This window comes from Bacillus rossius, chromosome 2 (assembly GCF_032445375.1).
Source record: "Bacillus rossius redtenbacheri isolate Brsri chromosome 2, Brsri_v3, whole genome shotgun sequence".
NCBI lineage: Eukaryota > Metazoa > Arthropoda > Insecta > Phasmatodea > Bacillidae > Bacillus > Bacillus rossius.
This window is the reverse complement of record NC_086331.1, coordinates 92,078,832-92,092,170: the sequence shown is the minus strand read 5'-3', so window position 1 is coordinate 92,092,170 and position 13,339 is coordinate 92,078,832. Positions and strand designations below refer to the sequence as shown.

At 35.4% G+C, this 13,339-nt stretch overlaps 1 protein-coding gene across 1 annotated transcript in view; it reads left to right on the top strand.

The window, feature by feature from the left end:
• Window positions 1-13,339, top strand: part of LOC134529460 (dedicator of cytokinesis protein 7) — a 262,141-nt gene that overhangs the window by 118,801 nt on the left and 130,001 nt on the right. Inside the window, exons 14-16 of the mRNA XM_063363592.1 lie at window positions 365-553; window positions 1,791-1,894; window positions 8,326-8,494. Coding sequence (XP_063219662.1) covers window positions 365-553; window positions 1,791-1,894; window positions 8,326-8,494 — 462 coding nt within the window. The remainder of the gene's footprint in view (window positions 1-364; window positions 554-1,790; window positions 1,895-8,325; window positions 8,495-13,339) is intronic.

Below are 13,339 nucleotides of genomic sequence, written 5' to 3'. Positions count from 1 at the left end.
GTGAACATAACCAGTTTACTTTTTAAATATAAAATTATCAACTTAAAAAATCAGTGTGAGGGTTCATTCTTCATATCAGAAGATTCATAGTCTGGAACTAAAAGGATTAGAGTAAGTCCTTTGTTTTCATTAGGGGTAGCTCTAAAAAATTCCACATAAAGTTAATTACACAAATTAATGACTTACAAAGTCTTATAATTACTTAAAGCATGTGGGATATGTCTGTAGTGTCAGGGTGTGACAAAGAATTGAGCAGTCTATTCTTTCTGTTTTAATGTTTTTGGAGACTTCTATCACAATTTTTCCTATTTGTTCTTTGTTAAGAAAAATTATTGCGTTCAAGTTGAAAAATATATTTTTTCAGTGGATGCCATTGTTCTATGAAGCTCGCTTGCAGTCAGGAGAGTTCTGCCTGCCAGTGATGATAGAACATCCACCACCCAGCTACTCATACATGCATCCAGACGTACTGCTTCCAGGCACAAAGTGGGTGGATAACCACAAGGGCATTTTCTCAGTTGTGATTTCAGCTGCATCATCAGTGCACATGCAGGTTTGTGCATTTTAGCTGTTGCATTGTGATATGACAAAGTTTTTTCTTATAAAACTGAAGGTGAAATGGCTGGTAAATTTTTTATTTCATAGTCAATTATTCAGTATGAATTTCTTTCTACCCAAACACTTTTTTATCCACACAATTACTTCACAATTGTTTGAATATGCTGACGACAGCTGTCGTGTCGGCGGCTGGTGTGACAAATAACAGTGTAATCGGACCCGGACCGCGTACTGTCTCCCACGCATCTCGTGCGTCCCCCTCCCCTGCTTCCCCCTCGCCGTGCGCCGGTGCGTGGGAGTCAGTCGTAGCTCGCCTGTCATCCGCGACGGACGCATGTGAGCGCTGCTCCGCGCTTCGCCAGTAGCGACTCGTGAGTGGTTCGCCGTTTTGCAGCCAGTGCTTTAACAACATAGACAGAACTACGGACATACATAGACCGAACTAAATGGCGTCTCGAGTGGCCGACAGCTCGAGGGGTCGCTGTTGTCCTGGCCCCCTGTTGTAAGCCACAAGGTGAGAACCCGTTTACTCCCTCAATTTTAGGCTGGCCGGCGCTCTCGTCACGACAGGGAATCACTCGCAACAGGGGTCAGAGAGCCAGGTGTCGTCAGTGCATGGAAAAAAAAATTAATGTGAATTAATTTGTAAACTTTTTGTTTTCAAAATCAGAAGCAAAGTAACTTGATTATTTTTTATTTTTCTCTTCTCAGTCATTCTTTTTTCCTTCCTTTCCCCTGTCTCTCCCCCTCACCCTTGTGTTTGGGAACATACATGTGCTTGCGTTTCCCTATGTGTTTGTGTGCAGGTGTTTCGGAAACTCATCCTATATATTTCTGGAAGCAATTTATTTGAATTAGAGATAGAATATGTATATACCACTTCTTACAGCCTAGTTCCTAGTTCACTTTTGAAAAAAGTTTAAAAGTGGTATTTGCATGATATTGAAAACTATTCGAAAGTAAACTACAATAATGTGGAAGGTGACTTAAGCTACAAAAATCTTAACCATGTGAACACACTTTTGATTATACTCTCTTCCTTCTATAAAAGTATCAAAGATGGTGAAACACTCATTATTGTAAACAACATTTATGCTTTCCAATGTTGTAGACATCTGATGCCATCTTATTGAAAAGTATAACTTAAATCGTCTAGAAAGCACTGTATATTAGCATAAAACTGCCTTATGTTAACAGAATTACCATAGTTAAGAATAATTTATGTGTTTCAGGATAGATACTTAGACAAGTTTATCAATCTCTGTAATATTTTAGAAGACAATAATATTTCGGCTCGAATGGGTGAAGTAAATTTGGAAAATGAACTTCGTACAAGGTAGGTGGGCAGTATTAATTAACAAAGTGTTGTTTTACAGATTCACTAAACAGTCCAACAAAAAAAAGTGATTCAAAGAAACCTAAACTTGACACATATCAGTAGTTGACTTGATGTAAGTTTTTGGACATACGTCATTGCTAAAACTTACATCAAGTCATGCACTCCCATTGCACAAATCTTTCAAAGATAATATGTATCAGTAGTTGTATGAACGAAAATGTGTAAGTTGTTTCCATCCAAGACAGGATCAAAATGGAAGAGTCATCAGAATTTTTGTAATGGTTGGGCTGGGCAGCCTTTTCGTTTCCATTGTGCTTGAAGAATGGGGGAGATGAAATTGAGGCCTGTTCATTAATTACGTAAGGATGATTTTGGCCAAATTTGAGCCCATCTCCCCTTCTATGCAAGGACACATAAGATTTCTTGGGCTCCCCCCCCTTGTTAGATAAGATTTTACCTAGTGTTTCCCTAGAAAGTATTAAAAAGTTAAATGCCATATGAAAAGGTTCAGTTACACTAAAAAAAAATTATTTAACATAAATCAATGATTTTTTTTAAAAAATAATTATTTAGTCTTTGGAAAGGTCATGTTATAATTAAAGGTAAGATATCTTACAATCTTAAAGTAATGAAACAAATCAGTCAAAAACTACAAATTACTTTGCATCACATAATAAACGACTAGATTTAAAACACTCTTAAAGGAAATCTGTCAAAGAGTAAAAGCTTGTTCAGGGTCATTCCATGTCAAATCAACACACTCATTTTACATCACCATCTCTGGTTTTGATAAAATTTTGCACAATGTTACCTCCATACAGACTAACAAAAATATAAAATTTTAGAATGATATATCCATCCGTTTTGAAAATATTGCTTTGTAAATTTTCAAAAAAACACTCAAAATCGCACGACAGGCATATTTTAAAATTACCATAACTCTTCTCCAAATTAAGTTGGAAAGGTGAGACAGGTTCCATTTTGCAGCATTTGGTATGGCCTTTCATATGATATGTAACACAATAATGTCTAGAAAAAAATTAATTTTCAAAATAATTTTTAAAATTTAAATTAAAAATTTTGGAAAAGTGCATTTTTAAATTTTTTCAAAATTTCTATAAATTTTTTTGTACAAATATTAAACTGTCTACAAAGTTTCAAATTGGAGAGTTAATGGGTTCATAGTAAAATTAATTAAAAACAAAGGCCCTTTTTGTCAAACCTCAGGTTAAATTTTGGCAGCAAAGGAAAGCATAACAGAATACAGTAAAATCTTGTTGTAAAATACACAAAAAAAAATCAGATAATTATATTCTGTACACTGAAAGTATCTTAAACTGAACAATTATTTAATTAAATTTTACAGGGAATTTAATTTAAAATGAGAAATACTTTATGCTGAAGTACAATATATGCAAGATTCCCCTGCACAATAAATTAAAATTAGAAATAAATTGAAGAAAGGAAATTAGCACTCACATGTTTGATTGCAATTTTCAATTACAGTACTTGAAAAATTCCTCATTGGTTTTTAAAGTGTCATTTTCAGATAGCACATAAATTCTTCCAGTTGGTATCACAGGATTTACTGTACATAACACATATATGAGAGGAATCCATAATACATCTGGTTTCCCTGGATAAGAAAAGAATGGTGATGGTCCAGCAGGGTGGAGAAATGTTACTTTCACTTCATCAATTTCTTCGTTTTTCTCCATAACATAAGCTAGCCACCAGTTCTTGTCATATACAACTGCAGTATAGCCCTTTACGTCTCCTATTTGCGGTTTGTCTAGTGATCTTGTAACAGTTACTTGTGATGAATGTGTAGCTCCAGAAAATATTTTCACAGTAATTTTTGATGTGCTTGAGTCAACAGGTATAAATGCATGATATTGCTGAGTTCCTTGGATGGTAATTGCCTGATTGAAACAATCTTTTAAAAATATTTCTGACTCTATGTAATCCTCTTGTGTAGTGAAAGTGAAATTAATACCAGAAATATTTTCTACTGCCTATTCATAAAGCTGGAAAGGGGTCAAGATCTGGTTTTCGTAGGGCCGTTGCAAGCTAGCTATAGCTGCTAATCTCTTAACCGTACCTCCAACTCCATCGCAAGGCCCTTTACCGTGAGCTGTGGCTGAAAAATGCCATTAAGGTGATATGTTGAAGTCTTGCTTGTGAAAACACAAATTGATGAAATTTTTCTTATTTATATATTGGGCAGCAGACCCATCTGAAAAGTAAAAGAACTTATGAGGAATGTTTTTAAATTTTGTAATAAAAAAAGCAACCAAATTACTTTGAAATGTGTAAACAGCAACTGTATTGTGCTCTAGGCAGTCTCAAATGGTCAATTCTTTTTTCTCCTTTATAATATATCACAAACGGGTGAACTGTGGCATGTCCCTTAGTCCAGTGGTAAGTCTGGGCTTCATCTTGTACAAACATACTGTAGTTTTCTGAAAAGTCGAGTGTGATGGCAAATTCAGATTCTTTTAAATTTTCCTTTAAGTGATTCATGAAAGAGGTCTGTTGTTTTGCTATAAAGTCGTGGCGGACTAAGAGTGACAGCTTGTCACAGAGTAAATCTATGAAATCTGCTGATGATTTCTGCAGTGTCTCTAAATTGCAACGGTCAACTGAAATCCACTGCCGAAATGTGATCTTTCGTATCAGGTGCTCTTCAAATGACTTCTCAAGGACGGTCTGTATTGCTGCAGTACCAGGACAATATGTACAATGTCCAATATTGCAATCTATTGTTGGTGGATTACATACCATTTTTGGTAGGCAATGTTTGTAGGTTTTTAATTCTCCATTTGTTAAATCACATAATCTTGCATTTTCAATCATCAATTTGATATTTTGATGGATTGTACATACACACACTGAATGTGTCCCACTAGAACCCGCTAAAATACAATGCTTTGGACGAAGCTCCGCAAATTTTGAAAAACCTATTTTAATATTTGGAAATTTCTCCTTGAATAAAGTGTATCCCTCTTTCAGATTGCACAAAACAAGTCTTTTTGATATTTTTGATTTATTTTTATTAGGTTCAGTGACTGTTATGCAGTCTTTAACACCAGGCATCGCTCTACTGACTTCATCATTTTCATAAAATAAATGGACAGCTTCAACTACATCTTCTGAGAGGTGTTTGCCTGGTTTGGGGTTAGGACTTTCTAACATTCCTTTTTCAGCCAAGAGTTTTTTTGATTGTCGTACCATGTAGTTTGGCGCATCAAACTCTTGCATTATTTTTCTAACTCCCCAATTTGGTCGTAAACAGGTTAATATCATTAACTTCTTGCTCCTACTAGTAGAACTCAAGAAATTGGCTTTGAGGTTTTGCAAAACTGATTCCTCTAAATCTTCACCATCATCCTCAGAGAAATTATCTGGCAACTCAAAAAGTTTCCTGTTGACTGTGGAGTCAATTGTTTTAATCTTTCTGGTTGCATAACTTTTTGATTTGAATTTTTTCCTATTAATAGGAGATACTCCTAGCCCTTGTAGTGAAATATTTAATGAACCAATCACCTCTGAGGATGCAGAAAAACTGGGATCTTTATCAGAATCTGAACTTTATTCATTTCCTGGTGAGTAGAAGAAGAAGAAGCAGCAGCAGTTTCTAATGTTTTTATTTATATTCTACAGCTATCACAAATTTTTGCTCCCTTTGGCAATCCAGAAAACAAACTGCACATCCAACTAGTAACATTCCTTAATTTTCTTTTTTCCCTAATCTTGTGATTGCTTTTTTTTAATGGATTAAAACACTGTAACTTCAAAAATGATTCACTGAGGGCTATTTCTTACCATAAACTGCCCACCTTTTCATAGGGTTTCAGTTACTATCATGATGAACACATTACCTTTTTAAAAATAAATATCTACATTCTCAATTCAGAATGCATAAACTCCACTAATAATATAAATCAAATGGTCACTTTTTGTACTAACAACTTTGATACTACATCAGAACAATACAGACTCCTAGCATAAACTAGCTGAAACCACTACTGTACAGTACTCTGAAAGAGCTAGGGGGGAATCCCAGGGCAAAGCAAGGGTATCACAGAGCTAAGGGAATCCCAAGGCAATGCAAGGAGAATCCCAAAGTAAGGGGAATCCCATTGCTAGGGAAATCCCATTGCTAGGGAAATCCCAAAGCAAATTGAGGGGAACCCCAGTAGCTGGATGCTTGTCTGAACTAATCTTTGAAATCCTATATCAGAGACAATCAAAGTGTAGCACTAGAATATATACAATTGTGTTATTAGTGATTTTTAATCAATTTTATGTGTTTATACTTTCAACATAACTTATTATAATTATAAAAATGGTTAAATATCATAATTGGGTAAAAAGTAAAGTATAAATATGGTTACAATTACCAATTAATTTTACTATGAACCCATTAACTCTCCACTTTGAAACTTTGTAGACATTTAATATTTGTACAAAAAATTTTATAGAATTTTTTTGAAGAAAATTAAAAATGCACTTTTTCCAAAATTTTAAATTTAAGTTTTAAAAATTATTTTGAAAATTATTTTTTTTCTAGACATTATTGTGTTATATATCACATGAAAGGCCATACCAAATGCTGCAAAATGACACCTGTCTCACATTTGTAACTTAATTTGGAGAAGATTTATGGTAATTTTAAAATATGCCTGTCGTGCGTTTTTGAGTGTTTTTTCGAAAATTTACAAAGCAATATTTTCAAAACAGATGAATATATCATTCTAAAATTTTATACTTTTGTTAGTCTGTATGGAGGTAACATCTGTGCAAAATTTCATAAAAATCTGAGATGGTGAGGTAAAATTTTATTAAAAGTGTTGATTTGACATGGAATGACACTTCAGTTAAAATCATCAGTCGTCGTCCGGGCTGAACGGGTTTGCAAGCCATGCTGCCCAGTCAGAGACAATCGGCAACTCATCAGATGCAGCAGCAGATAACACTTGGTCTGGCACGCCCGTCGACACCTCCCCTTCCTCTAGCCACACTCGGTGTCTTCCCTGGCTGTTGGAGGATGGATTGTATGGCACAACACTTCCTAATTCACATTGTCAGCAGAGTCTCGGTTCACACAAGGCTGCAGGTGATAGGCATGGACAGCACAGTAGTGACTGTTTGCAGCCATGATTGATATAAAGTACAGCCCACATGTCTGTGATAAAATGTGAGGAAAATATATATTAAGTCATATACTGATATTTGGATCGTAAACAAATTGGTTGTGTAAATTAAACACACCTTGCATGTCCTGTGCCCAGGCTTGATGTTACCCTGCACTGTTGGACAGGCAAAATCTTTGTGTCTCGCAGAAAGTATGGATTGGCACCTGAACAAGCCTAGCCTAGAAAAGTGACAAAAAATGGGTGCCTGTACATTTTCCAACAGTTGCAACAAGTGAAACCGTCCCGTTTTTGGATCCTGGACAAGCTGCATGTGGGAGAAATCCATTGTTTAGTATTATATTCATATTACTGCGCAGTTCTCCACAGCAATCGGAACTGTCACATTTTGCAACCTGTGAATAATTTGAAATATATTAACATTTATAAAATAACTTTGGTCAAAACAATAAGTACCGTGATTTATCGTATAATCATCGCACATTTTATACTAAAATCTAGTTTGAAAAGTAGGGGTGCAATTTTTATGTAAAAAAAAAGGCTTTTTTGCTAGGTGAAGTTATTCTTAAAAACAAAACCTATTCATGGAGAGTACGTTTATTTAAAAAGTAGAGTATCTAAAAGCATGCAAAACAATTTAAATTAATAAGTCATGTAATGAAAACATTTTGTTCAACTTTAAATAGGTAAATGAAAACCATGACCCAAACATGAGCTGGAACTAACGCATGACTACCGTCGTAGTATACACTTACCACGAAAGAGTGTGGGCTATCAAATGTAGTTAACCCAGCACCAGACAGAGCATGCGCGTTGCATGCAATCGGCGAGCTGTCAATATTGATATTCGACTATGTGCACACTCTCTATATGGGAATCAACATAACCAAACTTGAATGATGCTAACCAGATATTTGTGCTAACTAGCGCTGGCTACATTGTTATAAACACAGAGGCGACCTTACTGGAGCTTGACTCAACTATAACTTTATAAAATCTGGACTCGACTCAACTTGAATCAAAGGTATAAAAATTGAACTCGCCTTGACTCTACTCAAACCAAGAATTTGCAAACTCATCTGTCTATAGCTAATATTTTGCTTAGTAACCACACAATTTTAATTTGGATGCTGTTTTCAGGTGATTAGGCTTTTCTTAAATAGGCACCACCCAAATACCTTCAGCAGTTTTTAATGCAGTTTCAATCACAAAAGTTCAGTTGTTACATTATTGATTTGTTAGTTATAATTTTGCTATGCATTTTTGTTTTAGCATTTTGGAACTTACATATGCCAAGTCTGAACCATTGGTGAAGTTTTTACCATTAATTTTAAACAAGCTGATTTATCTGCTTGTCAAACCACCAACAATACATGGTCAAGTTTTGAATCTTGGTCAGACATCATTTGAGGCAATTACAATGATCATCAGGAATGTTTCAGTAAGTAAATGTATTTAAAAATATGACTGTTGATAATTTTATGCTAGTAACTTTAAAACAGTAATAAAAAAGTATTTATTCAAGTTTTCTGTATGTTAGGAAAGTGTAAATGTTTGTGATGGTTACTTATCTTGCTGTATTTGGTTTGTAGTTTTGTATCAGCCTAATTTTACAAAGAAATTAGAGTAATGAGATCACTTTCTGTCTATGTGTATGTGTGTGTGTGTGTGTGCGTTATTTGAGTTCCCTTTTCAACAGACATATTTATTTTTAACGGAATGATGCCCTGCATGTGCAATGTCCATTTTAATTGTTTGTTCACAGTCAGTGGTTTTATTGAGGACATATTCATTTATTTCAATAGGCTTTTATCTTAAAGAGTAGAATTTGTACCATATAAGGACATAAACAACCTACCATTTTCCCTAAATGAAAGCATAAAACAAGTAACACCTATCATTTACTTGCACAGTGTAAATTATTGTCTCTTTCCTTTAATGTCAGTAATTGCTTAGATGTTGAGATACAACAATACTAAACTATCAGTTTTCCATATCTCATATTATTTTTAATTAAGATACTCTCAATAATTTTTGAAACTGGATACATTTAGAACAGCACAAATATTTAGTATGAATTAATAACACTTGTTTGGTGTGTATAACATGCAGGTGGTTTTAGGTAAAAGAAAATAAAAGGTTCAGCATTGAAGGATTTACAGGAAAATTGCAAATATTGGTTTTTGTAGTGTGTAAATTATAACTTTGTCATCACAATATATATTGTACATTGTATTTACATAGGATTTTATTGCCAACCATAAAAAATCTGTATATTTTATGTTCTTGGAAATATATCTACTTCAAGTGAATTTGAATTAGACTAAATTATACATTTTAAATGCACATTGAACTACAAAAAAAAATTATAATTTCAGGCAATACATAGCAGAATTAATTAAGGTGAAGAAAATAATAGCAATAAAAACTGGAGTTTATTACATACACAACACCTGAAATCAGTAGTGATAATTCCCGTGGTTAGTAGGGATGATGTCACACTAATTAATTGTATAGCATATGGACTAAAGCTAGCAGGTCTGTCACACTAAACTGAGATTTCCTATGTTTTAATTATTTATTTATTTATGATTTGTTACATGCCTACCTACAGCTGGGAGCCTTAAATGGTAGGCATAATACGAAGACATTAATATAAAACATAAAAAAAATAAGAACATGTTTAGAAATTACAACACTAGACAACACATTATATTTATGAAATATTTTTAATACTAAACAAATAAGCTATAGTAAGTTTTTTTACACTTATTAACTAATAAAGGAAAATAACTATCATACTTGAAATTTGTGATGATTCTGTGGAAAAACTTGTTAGTCTTGGGTAATGTACCTAGTGAAGGATGCTCTTGGTTGTTGAATAAAGGAACTTTAACTATAATGTAACCATGTAGATAATTACAGTGTAAGCTATTTTTATAGCAGTTATGTACAAATATTACATCTCAAATTTTTTTCTTGATGACAAAAAGCTAAGTAGGGAGTATAAATCTACATATCTATTAAAATTATTTTTTTGATTAATTTGTTTTGGACTTTATCATGTTTGTTGCTCAGTTTTACTAATTTCTTATATTGGTTTTTCTTATTTTTTGTAATGTAAACACATGTGTTTAAATCCTTGTGGAATTTTGACTGGCTTACGGTCTTATGTTTTTTGAACACTCAGGAGAAGCGAGGTGGTAAACAATAGAGCATAAATACAGGGTATTTATATAAAGTCCGTGAAACATTTCATAAAATCGGTACAGCAAAATGGAAAAGAATAACAAATTATATACCGCGTGAAAGAACAACTCTCAAAGTTTTTTTGAATATAGCGCCAAAAAGCTATTTTAAAAAACAACCGACAGGGGCGCTAGTGCATGTAGTTGCTGAAAATGGCTGCGAACCAGGCAGAGAAAGCCTTTTGTGTGCTTGAATACGCCCGTAGTGAATCGGTAGTGAGTGTCCAAAGAGTTTACCGTAGCAAGTTTAACAAAACATCACCAGTTTACAATATCATAATGAAGTGGTACAAGAAATTTGATGAAGACGGCTGTTTGTGCGATGCAAAACGGTCGGGTCGGCAGGCGTGTCACAACAGACAGTGGATTGCGTACGGTACGTGATGTTGCGGAGTCCCAAGAAAGCAACTTATTGGGCTAGTGCAGAATTGAACATCCCTCAGCCAACAGTGTGGAAAATTCTTCGTAAGCGATTAAGAGTGAAGCTGTACAAATCGCAGCTTCTGCAAGCCATCAGCCATAATGACAAATTGCTCCGACTGCAGTTCTGCATTGCCATGCAGAACCATCTTGAAGACGATGACTTTTCAAGCAAATTAATCTTCAGTGACGAAGCCACTTTTCATCTCTCAGGAAGAGTCAACCGACACAACACACGCATATGGGGGACAGAGAATCCACATGCAACTCTTGAACACGTCCGAGATTCGCCAAAAGTTAACGTGTTCTGTGCCATGTAAAACAAGACATTTTATGGCCCCTTCTTTTTCGCTGAGAGAACTGTCACTGGTATCACCTACCTCGACATGCTGCAATTGTGGCTTATGCCACAACTTGAAGCTGATAGCAGGGACTTTATCTTCCAACAAGATGGTGCTCCACCTCATTACCACAGTGTGGTAGGAGATTATCTGAATGAGACGTTGCCACATCGCTGGATGGGCCGTGGGGCGGCCGCTGACCAAGTGCTACTCCCGTGGCCACCACGATCATCGGACTTGACACCTTGCAATTTTTTCTTGTGGGGATACATCAAGGATAGTGTTTATGTTCCATCTCTACCACAGAACCTTGACGAATTGAGACACCACATCGTAGCAGCTGCTCTTACCATCACTCCTGATATTCTGGGTCGGGTATGGGCAGAATTGGACTATCGATTAGATGTGTGTCGTGTGACGTAAGGTGGACACATAGAACATTTATAACTAGTGAAAAAAAACTTTGAGAGTTTTTCTTTCATGTGGTATATAATTTGTTACATAATTCTTAGCCATTTCACTGTACCAATTTCTTGAAATGTTTCACGGACTTTATAATTACCCTGTACATGAGAATACAGACCGGGAACACAAACTTTGACTGACGTGTTTATAGTGAATGTTTACTATTTGCGTCTCACGAAGTGTGTGCTATGGAAAAATCGTAAGTAACGTGAAGGACGCTGGGTAGTTCCAAATATATTACTTATCTGCAGTTTCTATTAATAGCTACCCATGAAACACTGTATCGCATGTAACGATAGTGTGTGCAGAGACAAATTTGGACTGAAAAAAATGGCCAAGTTTAAATAATGGTACTGTAAATAATGGTTCGCAGCTTGCAAAGGCTCTATGTAATGAATAAAGTTTTGGAGGTGACTAGGAATAGGTAGCAGATGAAGCGAGGTGGCACTGGGATAAGACACCGGACTCACATTCAGAGATTCCATTCCCGGTAAGGCCATCTTGATTTTTACTATCCATAGTTTTTCATTATTTATTTAATAATTGTACCATCCCGTCAAACAGCAAATGATTAGTCTTAATTGATAGGCACAACATTGATACAATAAATAAATTCACAAAGACAAAACAAAACTATACAAACAAGGTTACATAAAACAAAAACAAAAATTCATAGATACAAAAACTCCAAAAAACAGTACACAATGTGAGCCAAAATTAAAACTATACAAAAAAAAATAAGGCAAAGTAGACCAGATAAAAAATAAAAAGTAGCTAGAATAAAGAATTAATGTGATTTATTATTTTCTGAATGGATAATTTTTTATTTATTAAAAGAATTAAAATGTCATACTTAATAAAATTTTTCACTATCCTATAAACTATATCATATGATTTATTTAATGAACATAACAAAGGTTGATACTGACACTTAAAAGAAGGCATTTTAATACCAGTATTTTCAAGAAGATAATTACAAGTTAGATTATTAACATAAGATTTCTTTACAAAACTCCATCTAAAATATCTCTTCTAGATGACAGGGTTTCAAGATGAGAGTGTAAATCTACATTATTATTAAAATTCATATTTTGACTTGTTGTGAGGGGGAGGTTTCAAATAAGCGTACGTGTATACCTTGGGCGTCCCCACGTGGATGGGCACGTGGATCCGGCTACCGACTCTGTCCCAGGGCCGTGACCTGACCCATGTGGAGCTAGGCTCGACTTACCCCCGCTAGCACTGACCGGCCCGCTCTCAGCGGCGGGCACGCTATGTTACTGCTTGTGGGGTCTTGAGGCGCCCCACACACCTCCATCTCTGTGCTGGAAAACTCGTCGTCGGGAATTGAGTGCAATGAGTCGGGTGAATATTGAGTTTTATTGGCGCCAACACGTACACTGACAATGCATACAAAAAACAACACATAATCCAGCTTTCATGCTGACCAGGACACTTCGTGGCCTGGTTCGGAAAGTATAAGTCCGCCAATTAATCCAAAACACTCCGGGGAGCTTTAATTAATTAAGCTACAAAGTGTGCCGCCGGGGTAGGCCTCGAAGGTTGACTAATAAAAGGTTTAAAAGTAGTTACGTTGGCGGATGATAACGGATCAGTTGCGAGCAAAAGTTGAAGTCGACGAGGTGCTGAGATGCGTCCTACCCCGCACGGCGAACAGAAGAGACTGCCTCGGGCCCTGGGTGTCATGGCCGCAGGAAGTGCTGAACTTACCGTTAGTAAATTGATATGACAGACAATTAAACATAACTATTTAAACCTTCTAAAAATTACAAGTTAATTTAGATTTAAGGA